Source organism: Schistocerca nitens, chromosome 2, assembly GCF_023898315.1.
Source record: "Schistocerca nitens isolate TAMUIC-IGC-003100 chromosome 2, iqSchNite1.1, whole genome shotgun sequence".
NCBI lineage: Eukaryota > Metazoa > Arthropoda > Insecta > Orthoptera > Acrididae > Schistocerca > Schistocerca nitens.
In genome coordinates, this window is record NC_064615.1 from 858,833,630 (window position 1) to 858,853,314 (window position 19,685).

Consider the following 19,685-nt stretch of genomic DNA (forward strand, 5'->3'; position numbering starts at 1 on the left):
ATATTTGAGAATTGTACAGTACACTACAACAAGTACAAGGACTAAATGCTGCCAGAACTACTGCGGAGTGGCATACCACCAAGTTAGCAGATGTAGAACACAATATATTCAGTAACACCAGGGCAGTAAGGGAATTAACCTCAAGAGTTGGCACAGTGTGTGTGGAATATGATAAAAATGATTTGAATAAAGTACAGACCTGATTGAATGATGGAAAAATGGTGGTTGTGACATTACTACACTTGTTGGCAGACAACGTGAATGATCAAAGAATGAAGGTGGTTACGTTGCAAGTCAGTCCATCACACGGTACACTGACATCTAAGTTGTGTGTTGTTACCACAGCAGTTCTCCGCTGGGCTACGCAAGACACAGAGAGAATTCACCAGGGAACTGCAACACTGTCACTGTTTTACTATGTATTAGCAGTTGAAATCAGCACTGATGGAATGAAATTGCATTTGTTGATGCAGTTCCCAGTAACAAGCACAAATGCACTTTATTAGTGCTTCATAATTAATCCATACCTGTTGATATGGAGAACTATAGAGAGCCCTATGGCTGGGAAGTAGGACTGATCCCAGAAAGAGGGGAGACCTACATATTTAGATTGATAGATGAATGACAAGGGTGCCAGAGAGTTAATGTTGCAATCTGTCTGACTACATTGGTCCAGACTGGTGAATAGGCATGTGGGGTAGAGTTGTTCTTGGGAAAAATGGAAGCAGTTGGATTTCAGAGGGAAGTGCTGCAATCTCCCTCTTGCTTTCAAAGATTGGGACATGCACTGGGTTTACTTGCCCCCACCCACTAGCCCCTCTTCCGGAAGTGATAACAGTAAACTTCAGGCCGGCCGGTGTGGCCATGCGGTTAAAGGCGCTTCAGTCTGGAACCGCGTGACCGCTACGGTCGCAGGTTCGAATCCTGCCTCGGGCATGGATGTGTGTGATGTCCTTAGGTTAGTTAGGTTTAATTAGTTCTAAGTTCTAGGCGACTAATGACCTCAGAAGTTAAGTCGCATAGTGCTCAGAGCCATTTTTGAGTAAACTTCAATTCAAATGGTCGAGAGCTGGGCTTTGGGAGTGGGAAAGAGCAGAAAGAAAATCATCTTCAGAGACATTCATTTACTATCGGCCAAATTTAAAATTTCCAGAATTTTATAAATCAATCAAATATCATTGAATTAGAAAATTGCCTGACAGACACTTACTGAAACTCAGTAGGCGCCCCCCCCCCTTTCCCCCTCCCCAAGTGAATAATAAATCTTACAAAGACTGCAATACACACACAATTTAATCATAAAAGAAACTTTCAGGGTAACAGAATATACAAGACAGAGTAGCCTACATGATACATTGGGTCTCAAAGCACTGTTCATTGACAAGTATGCAATGTGCAAAGATTTGTGATATTTGAAAAGATGATACAGTCACCAAATTTAAAAAGCCCACCTTGTGGCTCATATACATGCTAGATGGCAAGCCATGACAGCACTCTACAAGACAGCAGCAGTGCCAGGAGAAGAATTTTTATATGTTGGAATTTGTGTGAAGTTTCGTTGGTTATCAGTGTTCAGCAAGCATTTGTACGCATATACTGTTAGTCTATGTAAAGGGAAAAGCACAGTGTGTTTGTGTGTCTCCAGTGCAATTGAGGAGCATGTGAGACAAAGCTTTGTGTACAGCCCACAGAAATCAACCATTTGTGCAAGCCATAAGCTAGCATTCTACAGAAAAGAGTGAGAGATGTTTTGTGGAAGCATCTGCATTTCAAACCCTACCATTTGCAGCTGTTACACACCTAACTCCAGGTGGTTCTGCCCGTTGAGTGGAGTTAACGTACTTGAATACTGCAAGCTGCGGAAGAAAATAATGACCTTGTAGGGACATTGAATCGGGAAATGTGAATCATCATGATGGGAAATGCGAATCATCATGATGTGAGAGAGTGTGGTGCCAAATGGCCACATGTCCGATTGGAGTTGGAATGGGATTTGCCAAAGGGGAATGTCTTCTGTGCCATATCCAAGACAAAGCTGTATGGCTTCTTTTTCTTCATCAAGAAAGATAGAGACAGTTCCGGTACCTGGATATGTTGCAGCTGTGGTTGTTGCCAGAAGTACCTACTGACTACTCAACTTTCATATTTCAACAGACAGTTGTCTGTGCCTTTCTCAACAGAGAACTGCCACATTGCTGAATAGGTCATGCAGGTCTGTGTGATGTTTCTCTGTTGCCATGGTCCTCCCAGGCCACCAGAGGCCACCAGATCTCACATCATGATTTCTCCTTGTGGGGCTCTGTTAAGGACAAAGTTTATTCCTTCCCGTCAATGCCAGCAGCACTGTAGGAACAAATCACTGCTTCTGTGATGTAAACATGCCAGTAACGATATATATGAACTCGATTACCAGTTGGATGTGACGAAGGGCGCACACATTGAACATTCATAGAATGTACCAGAAACTTGGTGAATGTATCTACCTTTTTTATGTATCACCCATCTTCGTATGTTGTGTAACTGAAGATAAACAGTGCTTTAAAATCCAATGAATCATTTAGCCTACCCCTGTATAACAAGTGCTCCTATACTGGTTTAAAATAATGTAGTGAGCATTACAAAATGTACAAGTATAATTATTCACAGGACTAAGCAAGGACAAATTCAAAATAACGGGGCTGAAGCGCTGTATTAACCAGTGTATGGTAACTGGCACCAGTGCAGTCCCATTCCCTGAATGGTTGCTTAATTCATTACAGATTTTAAAACACACGCACAGAAAAATACACAATTTCCTTAACATACACATTGGCAAACAGCACAAGGGCTCAAACATGACAGAGGAAATGAGGATAGATAATATGAGCCCTTATGACTCACAAGTACATTAATAAAGTAGAATTTACATTCTTAAATAGAAACACAGACATTGGCTTTTTAATCTTAACTGACAATAAAATTTTGTGGAATTGTTTCTTGAACTTTTTGGTAGGTTAGCAAGTGAAGTGAATTTGATTTGGGGTTCCAGCAGACTGATTCCGTTTGCAGACACCAGAAATGCAGTTTAAAAGTGAAGGAAGAAATAGTCCTGAACTTGTGTCTTTTTGTCTGCATTGCAAGATGTTTACTACTAGACCACAAGCAGTTACAGCACTGCAACAGTTCGAGCAGGATACATTGCTTATTCCAAAACTTCTGCATCTTACAGTGTTGCCAGGTCATGCAGATGGCCCGACTTGAGAGGAGTGGCCGGTTTCACTGCACTTTAAGTGAACAGCTTTGACTTAGTGTCAGCGGTTGCCAATTTTTGTGTCTAAAACAGTATGTCTAAAAATTCCTGCTCATTAGATTAGGTAAAGTGTTTTACATTTTTATTTATGTCTCTAAATCATTAGTTGATCTCTTCCTCATCAAGTCACAACACTGTTGAACTATCTCAGATTGTAACTCCCCTTTTATATTTGGGATTGCAAATTACAGTTTTGACATTTTGTTTTTTATTTATAATTTTTCTTGTGGTGATCCAAATAGACATTCATTTAGTTTATAGGTCTGCTTATCTGTTGTCGGTTTGTTGCTTGTTATTCAGCCTTTAATTGTTGTTCTAAGTTTGCAATAAATTCAGTTTTTAATTCATCACTCTGAGCTTTTATAACCCTCTTGAAGTCTGCCTTTAGTTGTTAACTAAAACTCTTAACCAAATCTTTTAAGTGCTTCTCTGTGCGTCTTGTCAGCACTGGCATACAGCGAGAACAATAATATGTTTGTAACCAATATTCTCGTGCTTGTTAATTGTCACAGCAAGGGGGATAACTCAGTTTAAAAAATCTTAAAACAGAAATACACTTTAATCTTGCACAAAACACACTACAACCAAAAAAATAAAAAATAAATAAAAACTGTCAACAGCATAGCTCACGAGAATTGCTTATGCATCTCATAGTGTCGTGTTGCTGGATGCTGTATTCTCTGTTGCTGTTGGTACGTGTGCAGCTTTGCACACTGTTTGGTGTACTTTTGGAAAGCATAATAGCCCTTTGTAGTCCCAGCCATTGATCTTCCAACTCTCTGGCTTACTAAATTTCTCTGTGACATATATATTATTGATTAATTATTATGTGTTGACAAACTCTTACTCTCAAAATGTCCCCCTCCCATCCATTCTCTGTAGTACCACTTCATCGTGATATTCTGCTGTTGATTCGGTTATCAGTGACAGCAATGATAATTTCTAATAAACCTTCAATCAGAACTCGTAAATCTTCTACAAAATTGCATTTTCTGGGTATTACTATTAGCGTTCTTCATTAATTTTATTCAGTTTGGGCAGTAATCTTTGGGGTCCTTCCACCAGAAAGCTATAATGTAATGTTTCCAGTTGATAACTAATGTGCTGGTAAGCTGTTAATTCTCTGTAGTAAACACTGAGAGCGTAGAACATCGCATAATACACAATAGCTTATATAAATACAACAGTTCTCTGATCAGTTGACATATATTCTTGCAAAATTATACAATTCTCTTCATGATAGACAGTACTTTCTCCAGAAACATAATGATTATTTCTTGACTCTGAATCTCATTGTAAAAGCCAAGTTGACAGATTAAATACAACAATTGAATGAAAACATACTTCAAATTCTTTTGTTCCCTTTAATTTCTTTCCCTATTGTCATCTGTGGCTGTTGCTCCAGTGCCGATGCACTTCCCCGACCTGGGCTGATGATTTATGGTGCATGTAACCCTCTCACCTTTTTCAGGGATTGCCACTTACACAGTTAATGTGACTGCCATGTAACTTTGAAGACATGTCATCCCTTCGCATTACTCACCATATGCAAATAAATCCCAAAAGATTCACAATGGTGTGCCCTCCTAAATATTAACTTATCATGTTGTTTTATAGTTTGCGAACATCATTCTTCAGCAAGGTAGGCGTAAGGCTACACATCACTCTCACGGAATGCTATTTAACATCAAAGTGTATACCACCAACAAATAAATAAATGAAGACACCAGCAGCTCCCTTACTCTCATCATAAGTAACTTATTCCCTAAACAAAAAATAATTGTTTCATTGTCTTGTGTATTATCCTTGTTCCAATCTTGACACAAAACAACTTCATTGTTTGGGTAATTTTTCCAACACAGATGTCCTTCCACCCTTCTCCTCCACCAAAGAAAAAGTGTGTCTCAGAATAGACTGTGGTCATTGCAGTTTCTGTAGGTAGTGCCGAGTGCTGATTACGTCAGCATTTCCCCTCATAAGTATCTGCGCACCGCGAAGGCCAATTGCGTCATTTAGGTTTTTGTTCATAATTTTCAGCAACTGTTTTGGAAGAATGCCAATCTGAAGAAACAGCACACTAATTGTGCCACCTGTACTTGCTTCACACAGTCAAAGGGAAAGAAGTGATGTGATGAAAGCTCAAAAAGTAGTGAGACTCCTTCACGCGGTGAAAGTAAAATTATGCTCTTCTCCAATATAAAGAAAAAAGATTGCAGATATTTACAAAAAATTGCGAAAAAAGTATAATATGAAATAAAAATATCGGCACTTGATACTGCTATATTGATATCGATATATCAGGGGAAAAGATATCGCCATTATACCTAGACTTGTGTGTCTCTTGAGTCTGTGTAACTGACAGCGGGCAAATACGTGGACTTTAATACATCCCTGACAATGAGAGCACCAAGTGAACTCCAACAAACTTTACACATAATTTCAAACTTTTCTAAACTTTTTATCGTTTGCAGGGTTAATGCCAAGTATTTTACACATTTGTAAAGAAATGAGATGTTTGTAGCTGTTTTATGCATGGGAATTCAGTTATTTAAAGAATGGGGGAGTTACTAGTTGTTTGTCTAACCAACATACTACCAGCATGCACACCCTACTAAATACAGGCTGTCTGCGCATTAGGCAAAAAGGAATTTTTAGTTCTACAAATTGCTCGGATTATATATTGTCATTGTTTAATGTGTATAATTGTTTAATGTGTACCATTACATATGATACAGTGTTCTGTCTCTGCAGCATATATACACCACATTCCTTTTTCAATCTTTTTAAAGCTTCCATAAATATAGACCTTAATCTCTTCATGACATAATTATTTCCCAGTACTTATTTTCAGGGGGCAAAATGTCATACGGCCGATTGACACACTTAAAGGTAAAACTGACACACTACATAGGTTAATCTTTCCATTCTTCCTTCTTCCAGCTCAGCCAGCTTTTATCAGATGATGTATAGGTGTTGTTGATTCTTGACCACATGTAACAATCCCCTCACTGCCACTCCCCCTTACCCTCTCCCTTGCTTTATTCTTTATATTCTGGTGTATCAGTTGCAAGTTCTTCACCATTTTCTTGTTCTCTCAAGAAGCAGACTATGATAATGTTGTTTCAGAGTTGAAAGAAAAGTTATTTGAAACTGACCTTTTCAGAAAACTGCTGTTTGTGTCGTGGTATGCAGGCTGAAGACTGGTTTGATGCAGCTTTCCATGATCTCTATCCTGTGCAATCCTTTTCATCTCTGAATAACTACTGCAACTTAATCCTCCTTAATCTGCTTACTGTATTCATCACTTGCTCTCCCTATACCATTTTTATCCTCTATGTTTCCCTCCAACACTGAATTGGTGATTCCTTCATGTCTTAGACTGTGTCTATCAACAAATCCCTTCTTCTAGTCACAATGTGCCACAAATTCCTTTTTTACAGTTCTATTCAGTACCTCCACATTAGTTATGTGATCTAACATCCTCATCTTCAGCATTCTTCTATAGCACCACAGATCAAATGATATTTTATTCTCTTTTGGCCCAAACTGTTTATCATCCATGTTTCACTTAAATACATTTATATTTGATGTTAACAAATTTCTTTTCTTCAGAAATGCTTTTCTTGCCTTTGTCCGTCTACATTTTATATCTTCTCTGTGTCAGCCATAAGTTAGTCTGCTGCCTGAATAACAAAACTCATCTACTACTTTAAATATACAATTTCCTAATCTAATTCCCCCAGCATAACCTGATTTAATTTGACTATATTCCTTTATCTTTGCTTTGCTTTTGTTGATCTTCATCTTATATGCTCCTTAAAGTCACTGTATATGTTCCTTAAAGTCACTGTCCATTCTGTCCAACTGCTCTTCCAAGTCCTTTGCTGTCTCTGACACAATTACACTGTTTCCGACAAACCTCAAAGTTTTTAGGTCTTCTCCCTGGATTCCTATTCGAAATTTTTCTTCTGTTTCCTTTACTGCTCGTGCAACATACAGACTGAATAACACTGGCACTAGGCTACAACACTGTCTTGCTACCTTCTTAACCACTGCTTCCCATTTCACGCCCCTTGACTCTGATAACTGCTATCTGCTTACTGTACAAGTTGTAAATAGCCTTTCGGTCCAGTATTTTACCACTGCTACCTTCAGAATTTCAGTCAAAATCTTTCTAAGTCTACAAATGGTATAAATGTAGGTTTGCCTGTCCTTAACCTACCTTCTATGATACGTCATAATGTCAGTATTGCCTTGCTTGTTCCTACATTTATCTGGAATTCAAACTGATTTTCCCCGAAGTTGGCTTCTACCAGTTTTTCCATTCTTCTTCTTCTTCTTCTTCTTCTTCTTCTTCTGTAAAGAAACTGAGTTAGTGCTTTGCAACAATGATTTATTAAACTGATAGTTCGGTAATATTCACACGTGTCAGCACATGCTTTATCTGGAATTAGAATTATTGTATCATCTTGAAGTCTGAGGGTATTTTGCCTGTCTCATACATCTTGCACACCAGATTGAAGAGTTTTGTCATGACTGGCTCTCCCAAGGCTGTCAGTAGTTCTGACAGAATGTCATCTAGTCCCAGGGCCTTGTTCCAACTTAGGTCTTTCAGTGATATGTCAAATTCTTCTCTCAGTATATCTCCCATCTCATCTTAATTTACATCCTCTTCCATTTCTATAATATTGCCTTCAGGCACGTCTCCCTTGTTTAGACCCTGTATATACTCCTTCCACCTTTCAGCTCTCCCTACTTTCCTGAGGCTAGTTTTACATCTGAGCTCTTGATATTCACACAGTTGCTTCTCTTTTCTCCAGAGACCTCTTTGATTTTCTTGTAAGCAGTGTGTATCTTTCCCCTATTGCAGAATGCTTCTAAATCCTTGCGTTTGTCCTCCAGTCATTCCTGCTTAGCTATTTTGCATTTCCTGTCAATCTCATTTTTTAGATATTTGTTTGCCCATTTGCATGCTCCATTTACTGAGTTTTTATGTTTTTTTTTTTTCCCCTTTTCATCGAGTAAATGCAATGCCTCCTTTGTTATCCAGCGATTTCTACTAGGCCTTGTCTTTTCACCTATTTCATCCTCTGCTGCCTTTACTATTTCATCTTTTAAAGCTACCCATTCATCACCTACTGTATTCCTTTCCCCTCTTCTATTCAATCATTGCCTAATGCTCCCCCTGTAACTCCCAAAAGCCTCTGGTTTTTTAACTTATGCAGGGCCCATTTTCATAATTTGCTATCTTTTTGCGGTTACTTCCTTTTTAACCTACAGAGCAAAGCCAGTGAATTTGAGTCAGAGTCCATATCCACCCCTGGAAATATCTTACAGTTTAAAATCTGGTTCCGAAATCTCTGTCATACTGTTATATGACCAGTCTGTAACCTTCTGGTGTTAACAATAAGTAAGCTATGGCTTGTTCAAAATTCTACCACACTTCCTCTTTCATTCCTTTCCTGCAGACTTTCCTTCCCTGCCTTTTCCTACTATTGAATTCCAGTCCCCCATCACTATTAAATTTTTGTCTGCCTTAAGTATCTGAATATTTTTATTATATCTCATCATACATTTCATCAAATTCATCATCTGCAGAGCTAGTTGGCATCTAAGCATGTACTATTGTGGTTGGTATGGGCATCATGCCTACCTTGACTGTGATGTTTATAGTAGCTTACCTGCACTCCTGATTAAACCTGCTCATGTATTACTATTTGTTTTTGTATTTATAATTCTGTAGTCACCTGAACAAAAGTTCTGTTACTCCTTCCACTGAACTTCACTAATTCCCACTGTATTTAACTTCAACCTGCCCGTTTCCCTGTTTTAAGTTTTCTAACCTACCAGCTCGATTAAGAGACCTAAAATTTGATGCTCCGTTCTGTAGAATGCGAGTTTTCTTTCTCCTGTTGATATCCTCCTGAGTAGTTCCTGCCCTGAGATTCATGTGAGGGATTACTTCACCTCCGGAATATTTTACCCAATAGGATGCTACCATTATTTAGCCACAGAATGTGGCTGCATTCCCTCACAAAAAATTACAGCTGTAGTTTCCCTCTTGCTTTCAGCCATATGCGGTACCAGCGTGGCTGTTTTGGTTGATGTTACAAGCCCAGATGAGTTAACCATTCAGACTGCCCCTGCAACTGCTGAAAAGGCTTATGCCCTTTTTCAGAATCTTATGTATTATCTGTGTCATGTTAACCTAGATTAAAAATTCCCTTTATGTCGTACAATAGCATATTTCTAAATTCCAGTTTCTCACAAAGAATGTCAAATATTTTCAACACATATGTTAGAATCATTATGTACTGTCCCTTATTTATGTTACTTATTTCTCAATTACAGATAACATTGATGAGTGGTTTCCCAAAGATATACCTGAAATATCACCTCAGAATTCTGTAATTGTGAGTCATGGATTCAAAGACGATGGAAATAATTTTGAACACTCTGAGAATGTAATCAACAATATAACTAAATGTTCAGCTATGGAATTCAGTGAAAGGAAGACTGACAGCTCATTGCTGTATGAGCAGGACATAAAAACTTGTGTAAAAGGAACTAGCACCCCTTCCATCCCTGTGTCCTCCAGTGGGAGCAGTTTTAATGCAAGTTCATTGCAGAATAGGTTATTTAGCGAGAAGACTGTGTCGAATATGAAGAAGTTGATCAAAGACAATCCCCAAGGTCTCTGGGCCTCTGAGTTTCCTGCGATTTACAAGGTAGGTGGCAATTATATTTTATTTGAGTGCACCTAGTGGTAATAATGCAGATACCTGTTATGGTTATTGTCATGTGTATCAAACATAGGTCATTGCTAGAAAATGTTAACTTGATATTTTGCTGGCCGTAGGGGCCGTGCGGTTAAAGGCGCTGCAGTCTGGAACCGCAAGACCGCTACGGTCGCAGGTTCGAATCCTGCCTCGGGCATGGATGTTTGTGATGTCCTTAGGTTAGTTAGGTTTAACTAGTTCTAAGTTCTAGGGGACTAATGACCTCAGCAGTTGAGTCCCATAGTGCTTAGAGCCATTTTTTTTTTTTCAACTTGATATTTTGCAGGTATTTCGTTGTGATGGTTATTCATTAGTCTTACAAACTAACCGTTATGTGAGAGAATTAGTCGTGTTGAGGAGCGTTCTCAGTGGACGATTTTGCATTACATGTTCAGCTTCCTTGTGGTTATCTTATGTGGTTGGCTGTAACTTATAAAGGAGAAAATTAGTTTCTCATGCAAAAAGGAACCTATTACAGAAGGGAAATAATCTTCTGTTTTATCTACCTAAATCGTGACAGAAATAAATATTTATTTCATCATTATCAGTTATTTGAGTAATACAATATTAGTAAATCCTTGACTGAATATGGACATTTGAATAAGTGGAAAAAAATGTTCACTGAACAGTGAGTAGGAACATAAAGAAGTTAAACATTAGTGCTTATGTTTTAAACTTATGTTATTATTTGGAGCACAGACATGTAGACTTTACATTGCATGCCATAGTACCAGATGTGGCAAACATGATTGTGAGAGAGGGATTTTAAGAGTAGGATAGGACAGTCTCTTAGGTGTAATCGGAGGCATTTGAAGAGATGCTGGGGAGTTGATAATGGGGATGGGGCAGTATAGAGGCAGACAAAAAAGGAAAAATAGTATAAATGAATTTCTGTAGCCCTGTCAACATAACTGAAAAGGAGGAGCAAAAGGGGACAGGTTGGAAGGGGGCATAAAATGCGAGCAACAGTGGTAGAGGTAGGTATTGGACAGGAATTACGAACATAGGGACTGCAAATATGAATAATTCGTCAGAGGAACAGTTCTCACACATCAAAGAAGATTTAAAGGGGAAAGGGGACTTAGAAGACACCAGTTGTAAATCATTCAGGCGATTTACCATCATATTTATGTTAATGGAAAGCTTGTTGTTCTTCATGCCAATATAAGTAAGCGAGTGCTTATTATGCTTATATTAAGTCACATATAAACTATGGAGTAACATTCTGGGGAAAACTTGGCATTTTGACTACTATGCATTTATATAAGCGAATCCATTTCATTTTTCAAAACAAATGTAACAGATAGTGACGAAGTTCCACTGAGGAACTGTGGTATTCATGAGTGTAACAACAAAACTTGGTAAAAGCTTTCATACAACTCACACAAATATCAGAATGTATCAGGAGAGTCCATTCCAGATACTATTAAACTTCTTAATAAACTCTCAGTGGAAATAAAAGCAATACACGCCACAAAATCCTTAAACAATTCTAGTCATATATACAGTGTCACTGTTTCTACTCAGCGAGTCGTTGCATGGATATATAAATTCTTTTTATAAAACAATATTTCTTCTGTGTGTCTATACCAGCTGTGTTTAAGTCAGATTTCCAGGTCTTGTAGTCCACAATGTTTTCTGTCCTGTTTGTGGAGAAAAAACATGTGAGTTGTCAGATATCTGTAGCACATTGTGCTATCATAAATAAAGAGAGTCAGTAGATTATGAAGTGAAGTAAACCAAATAAAGTATATGTGTTTTCGTGTTTTGTTCATATTTTTATACTAACATAGTGTGCTTTCACAACTTTATATTTCATAGCTGCTATATTTTTTGCACAATATGTCTGTAGAATTTTGATGTCTGATTTTATCTATTAGCCTTTTAACCCATATGGATTGCTGCTCCATTCTTGGAACTTAATATTTCACATTTTGTATGAAGTATATACTGTGGAGAAAGGGATACTTTTTATATGATGATGCATTGTTGCCACTGAGTCAGTGTGTGCTGCAGTTACTGCATTGTTCCTTTACATATGAGTACCAGAACGGTCATGGTTGAACGTTACGTCATTGAAGATTGTTAGCCTCTTAGACGTGTTTTAAATACCATGTATTTTCTGACCCATTTTCAATGTTTGACATTTAGTAAATATTAAGAGTAAACTTTGCATCTGAAATGCAGTAATCTGTGGACCTTACAGTTCGTGATCACATATCTGCAATAAAAATCTGTGTTGCAGTTTTGGAACTCCAGACCTGACAATATTATTTTTTTAACAGTGTAATTTAGATGAACTGTTGAACATGATTGGTGACGAGAATACTCACCTACACAAAGCAATGTTCTTATAACTATCAACAAAATTGAAAGATGTCATATGTGAATAGTGACGATGAAGGACCATGTCTCTGATAAACAATTCACAGCAGAAGGTAAAAATCACAACTGTAGTTGGCAACAAAGTGAAAATAATTTTGCTAGGTCCTTGATGAAAGTGAGGGTCGCAAAGTTGTGAAAAACCCTTTTTACAAAATAATAATTTGAAAGAAACTGATATACTCCCACAAGAGTCTGTGTTGCAACAAAAAACGAAGACAAGCAAAAATAAAAAGCGATTTTTACAGAGGAAGATCTGCACTGTTGTACCTGTTCATTAAGGGAATAAGTGGATTCTTAATCCTTTAATTTCAGAAAAGGGTCACAGTCCTGTTGAATTATTTGAGATTTTCTGTGCTGAAGACCTTCTAGCCATAATGTGAACATACGCACTGTTGCAGTAACACAGTGAGGTGTAGCATCTCTCTATAAAGTCACGAGATGGAACAGACAGCTGAGAAGAAAAATAAAAATTAATCAGCCCTATTGTTTTTCTCATTGCACAGAATACATGGATGGAGTAGATCACCTGGATGAAAATGAAGGATGCAAATTAGAGGCAAAAAAGTAGTACTGACAGCTAATAATTTCTCATTAAATGCATCAGTAGTGAATGCTTGATAAATCTCCAGATAAGAATACAAAGAGCAAGGAAGAAACTTCAGATAATTTGCATTCACACAACACATAACCATGACATACATATTAAAGTATTGATAAAAAAGCTTAATGGGAAGATCTCTCACTAATTGTCACACATACTGAAAAGAGAGCCTCACAAGAAGTGAGGTATCATAATAAGGTACACTATATAACAAAAGAGTAGAAGCAGACACTGAACATCGAAGAATGTAGATACTTACCCTTCTGGTACTGCTGTTCAAAAGTGGAAAGACAAAAGACAGGGATTAATTTTTTTAGTGCAAACTTTTTTGAATGAAAGATGTTTTTGGATGGTAAAGACATATGAAAATCACAAAAAAAGGTTAATTTCTTAAGGGATTAAAAGTACATCCCAAATGGGTTAAGGTAAAATGTCCTTTATTGTTGTAAGTACCAGCCTTTCTAATTGTTTAGAGGCCCTATCTCCACGTAAAATATTTTACTGTATATTTAACATTTTGCTGTCAGCTACACATCATTATGGAAGCACAATATAAGATTACTAGGCTTCAGTAAATCAATTTATGTGTGGCAAAACTGCTATGGAAAGTTAAGTTGGTATGAGCCACAGTCGGACAACATTATGGTTTGTTTTCCCTCATGCATGTTTAAAAGTTATGGTTATCCATACTCTTATGGCATGTTTTGATCTGTGTTAGTTGTTTGTACTTCCCTTGTTTTGGTGTAGCATTTTCAGTGTTTTCTTTCCCCTAATGTGGGTTAAAAATTGGTGTGTGTGTGTGTGTGTGTGTGTGTGTGTGTGTGTTAGTATAATCTAACTTCTGCACCATATCAGTGCAGTAATGTGTTCATTGTAAATAAGTATTACAGTAGTTGTATTACCTTATAAATAAATAAAAAACTTTATTTTAAATTCAGTGCATTAGTATTTGTAAAATGACTCTTAGTGTTCATTAAAAAATGACGATCATTCCATTTGGGACCTGTGGAATGGTACATTAGCTTATTTGTTTTAGTTGTAAATATTTGTCATGTATTGTTGTTTTTCTGGCATGTTCCACATCCTGGAGGACCTCCTCACTATGGATCAATTGGAATGAAAGTAAATCTAATCTAATCTAATAATTTTATAGGAGCACTTTGGAGTGGCCTTGGATTACCATGCTTATGGCTATGTGAGCATGGCAGCTGTAGCAGCTGCATATTCAGATGTTTTTATTTGTTTGAGACGAAGTTCAGCTGACTTTCTATTATTTGATTCAGAGGCACCTCTGCCCAAGCATTACGCGAACAGTGGTAACATGAGTAAGTACATGGAATTTTCTCTGACGCATTATGGTTGTAATAATGTTTTAAATATTTTATTTTATTGTATCAAACTTTCATACACAATCTATTACAAAATTTAAGGAACTTTAAGAATAACCATGGTGTTTGCTTAAAATTCTGTTTTTTTATTTGTGCAATAGAGCCAGTTTCATTACATTTGCAGGACAATCTGGCAGTTATTTAGTGATGAACAGGTTTGTCTGTTCTTTGATTTATTCAAACATATTCCACAAATATTTCACTTTCATCTGTGCACATTATTATTTTATGATATATGAAATTGTATGATGATCAACAAATGTGAGAATTTAATGTTTTAATAATAATTTTTTTGTGTATGTGTGTCGTGTCTGTTAACTTGCCATTTCAGTAACCTTGTAGTGTTTTCTTGTATCATTCCAGGGCACATAATGTTCCTTTTGCAAGGAGAACAAGCATTATAATCACGTGCAAATTGACTATACAAAACATTTATTTTGGTCTCTATCTTATTTTTACCTTTTTAAGGTTGTTTCATATCTTCCAGTTTTTTGTACACTGAAACAGTGTATTTTGAAGCTATATAATGATGTAAGCCATTAGAAAAGGTATTGATTACTTGTACAGCGCCCAAAGAATTTCTTTGTTGTATTTGTATTTAGCTGCATGCTACGCAGATGATGCCATTGTTGAGATGTTTGTACAGTTGACTAAACGTTTTTAAGTTTTTGCTAACATTTCATTGATAATTTTCGTTTCAGTTGAATATTACTTTTGTTAGCTGATAGCATGTCTTGGATATTCAGAATGTTGCTCTATGAAGCTACATTATTATCGTGTATTCCGAACTCTTTACTTAGTGTTTTCTTGTAGTCTGCTTTCTTTCTTTGATACGTGATCTCACCTTGTAACTTTCCAAGGTAATGCTTTAATATTCTGCTTTAATATCGTAACTTCTCCAACTTTTTGTTTTACCCTGCTGTGTCCATACAAGATCACACATTGGAAAGGCATTGAAATAGTATGTATGAGGAATGGATTTTAAAGTCCAATTCAATTCTTTGTTTACCATACTGGGTAAATGTCAAATACTTGTCATCAAACTCATTTCCACCCTTAAGGGAAACTCAAGTGTAGACACTTATATGTTTTGCTGCTCTGTTCCATTATCTTCTCTGAGTCTGCTTGTGTCACCAGTGTATACATCCAGCTTCCAAACTGTGATATTGCTTTTCAATTTTTCTGTTTTGTAACAATCCATTTGAATTTAGGAAACATCATTCATGAAAAAGATGGTATTGAAATCCACAGATCAAGATACTGATCTCTTAAAAAAAGTCCATTCCATGATATGGAGCAGTGGTGTGTCATAACTTCAACAAGTGTGGGCAGTATAATGTTTATGCTTAGTGCTAAGATTGTGGCGTTATAATTACGATAATTATGCACAGTGCTGAGAGTGTATGGAAAGTGAATTAGTCACAAGCCTTTGTTTCAAGAAGAAATTTCTGAGAATGCACTTTTGGAGCCCAGCGTTGTATGGTAGTGAATTATGGACAGTGAGAAAACTGGAAAAGAAGAGAACAGAAGTGTTTTGAGTTGTGGTGTTACAGAAGGATGTTGAAAATTAGGTTGACAGATAAAACCAGGAATGAGGAGGTTGTGTGTAGAATCAACGAAGACAGAATGCACGGAAAACAGTTGACAGTAAGGGGCAGAAGAATATCCATGGAATAACTTCCATGACTAGAGGAAGTTGTAGATGGTGAAGACGACAGGAGGAGGCAGAGACTGGAATATATCCAACAAATAATTGAGATGTAGGGTGGGAGTGCTGAGATAAAGAAGTTGCAAGTCATTCATGGCGGGCTGCATCACACTAGTGGGAAGACTCATGACTAACAAAAATAGAAATCCTGTATTTTTTTGTTCTGTAAAGATTACTGATTTGAGACACGCTGCTTTGGAAAGGTTGATCCACAACTGTATAACATTGAGGAAAATTTGATAAATTTTTATTTTGTCCATCTCAGTTGCATGAATAACTCATTGGTGCAGTGGTTACATTTTTTTGGGCTGGTTCACCCATTCTCAAACCACACACCAAAAAATTACGAAGTATATATGTTGCAGAAAATATTCACCAACAGTATGCATGTCCATGTTACAAGTGCGTATATGATCATAGATACACAGCGTTACTAACTGAACTTTTTACACAACATTGTGTGAAAAGACATGAACTGCTTAATCTTCATCTACACCTAAATTTACATCTACACGTACTTGACTACTCTGCAAATCACACTTAAGTGCCTGGCAGAGGGTTCATAGAATCACTTTCACATTAATTATCTATAATTCCACTCTCAAACAACGTGCGAAAAAAAGAGCACCTATTTTTCCGTGCAAACTCTGATTTCCCTTATTTTGTTACAATGACTTTTTCTCCATATGTAGGCAAGTGTCCACAAAATGATTTCCAACCCCAAGTCCTGTATCATGGCCATTGTAACTCTCTCCCCTGTTTCTCAATAATACAAAATGTGTTACCCTTCTTTGAACTGTCTCGATGTACTCTGCTAATCCTGTCTGGCGAGGATCCCACACCGTGCAGCAGTACTCCAAAAGAGGGTGGGTGGGCGTAGTGTAGGCAGCCTCTTTGCATCTTCTAAGTGTTTTGCCTGTAAAACACAGTCTTTGGTTTGCTTTCCTCACAACATTTTCCAATTTAAGTTTATTCCTAGGTATTAATTTCTGTTTACAGCTGTTAGATGTGATTGATTTATCTTGTAGCGAAGTTTGATTCCTTTTAGCACTCATGTGGATGACCTCACTTTTCATTCCTTAGGGTCAATTGCCAGTTTTTGCACCATACAGATATCTAAATTGTTCTGCTATTGGTTTTGATCTTCTGACGACTTTAGTAGACGATATACAACAGCATCATCTGCAAAGGAAACTCAAGACAGCTGCTCAGATTGTCTCATAAATTGTTTATATAGGTAAGGAATAGCAGAGGGCCTCTGACCATTTCTGTTTTACTAAATGACTTCTGTCAGTTACTAAGAACTGTGACATCACAAATCCAGTTCCATAACTCAGATGATATTTCATAAGCACACAATTTGAATACAATCTGCTTGTGGGATAAGGTGTCAAAAGCCTTCTGGAAATCTAGAAATTGGAATCAGTTTGAAATCCTTTTTCGATAGCACGCAACACATTGTGTGAGTGAAGAGCTAGTTGTATTTCACAAGAATGAAATTAAATCCATGTTGACTATGTCTCAATAGACTGTTCTCTTCGAGGTAATTCATAACGTTCGAACACAAGTTCCAAAATCCTGTTGCATATCAACTTTAATGATATTGGTCTGTAATTTAGTGGATTGCATCTGTAGCCTTTCTTGAATATTGGTGTGACTGTGCAACTTTCCAGTCTTTGGGTATGGATTTTTCGTCCAGTGAGCAGTTGTATCCGATTAAGTATAGAGCTATTGGATCAGCATACTCTGGAACAAAAGTAATTGATTTACAGTATGGACTGGAAGACTTGCTTTATTAAGTGATTCATATTGCTTTGCTACTCTGAGGATGTCTACTTGTAAGTTAACTCATGTTGGCAGCTGTTCTTGATTCAAATTCTGGAATATTTACATCGTCTTCTTTGGTGAAGGAATTTTGAAAGGCTGTGTTTAGTAACTCTGCTTTAGCAGCACTGTCATTGATAGTATTTCCATTGCTATTAAGCAGAGAAGTCATTGATTGCGTCTTGCCCCTAGCATATGAGATGGAATCCAAAATTTTTGGGACCGATGCTGCCATCTGGAAAGTAGAAGTAGTAGATATTTGCACTGCTAGCTGGCGAGAGCTACACATTTGATGAGTCAGTGTGTGGAGTGGCATTGAGCTGGGAGGACGTGTTGCGAATCCACAGTGATTTCTGTGATACTCTTGTGTTTGGTGTGAGGCGATTTTACGATGGATCCGTGAACAGAACAACGTGTGTGCATCAAATTCTGTATGAATCTCGTGAAAAGTGCTATGGACACCCTTGCAATGCTTCTACAAGTGTTTAGGGGACAGAGCATGAGAGCAACAATCGTCCCAGTGGAACCTGGGTTCTCCAAAACTGAAAAAAGCGAGACAGGTGAAGAGCATGATCATCGTTTTCTGTGATACCATGGTAATTGTGCACAAAGAATTCGTTCCACCCGACCAAACAGTGAATTCCGCGTACTACTGTGACGTTTTGAGACGGTTCCGTGAGGAAGATGGCCTGAACTTTGGCGTCAAGGGAACTGGTTGCTGCATCTCGACAACGCGCCCTGACACAAGTCCTTGCTCATCAGGACCTTTTTGGCAAAAAAAAAAAAAAAAAAAAAAAACTACATGGCAGTTGTACCCCACCCACTGTACTTGCCAGATTTGGCACCTTTATGACTTCACACTATTCCTAAAACTGAAAGTCAAGTTGATAGGCCATTGGTTTGACACTCTAGAGAGGATTCAAGAAGCATCGCTGGCGGTGATAAACGTCCTCAAAGAACGGGACTTCCAGAAAATGTTTGACCAGGGGCAGAAGTGCTGGGACTGGTGTGTACTTGCAGATGGGAACTACTTCGAGGATGATGGTGACCATAAGTCCAGAGGTAAGGTTTTCAACAGATGGCAGCACCAGTCCCGAAAATTTTGGGTAGCACCTTGTATGTTACATGTGACCACAATCTCTTTGGATTTTCTGCAATGTTTTGAGACAGTTTTGTTGTGGAAACTATCATAAGCATCTCGCTTTGAAGCCCTTGCTAAATGTCAAGCTTCTGTAAAATATAGCTAATCTGGGAGATTTTACATTCATTTAAACTTGGTATTTTTTTTAGGTGTTTCTGCAACAGTGTGCTGACCTGTTTTGTGTACCACGGGGGATCAGTGCCGTCTTTTGTTAATTTATTTGGTATAAATCTCTGAAATACTGTTGATACTATTTATTTGAATTCAAACCACATTCAACATAAACTTATTCTGTTAATTTGGAAGGAGTGGATATTGTCTCTCAGGAAGATGTTAAGCGAATTTTTATCTGCTTTTTTGAATAGATTTTTTTTGTTTATTTTTGGTGGATTTGAGAGTTCGGTATTCATTCTCACTACAGCAACCCTGTATGTGATCTGATGCTCATTATTAGCTCAGGATTATTTGTTGCCGAGAAGTCAACTGTGTTTTCACAACTGTCTACTTTTAGAGTGGGCTTATGAATTAATTACTAGAAGTTATTTTCAGAAAATCTGTTTAGCACAATTT

General features: G+C 37.5%; 1 protein-coding gene across 2 annotated transcripts in view; it reads left to right on the top strand.

Moving 5' to 3' along the window:
* LOC126237120 (uncharacterized) overlaps positions 1 to 19,685 on the top strand; it is a 331,755-nt gene that overhangs the window by 123,537 nt on the left and 188,533 nt on the right. For both annotated transcript variants that reach the window (XM_049946935.1, XM_049946936.1), the window contains 2 exons: positions 9,641 to 10,017; positions 14,208 to 14,379. In XM_049946935.1, the coding sequence (XP_049802892.1) occupies positions 9,641 to 10,017; positions 14,208 to 14,379 (549 nt within the window). The remainder of the gene's footprint in view (positions 1 to 9,640; positions 10,018 to 14,207; positions 14,380 to 19,685) is intronic.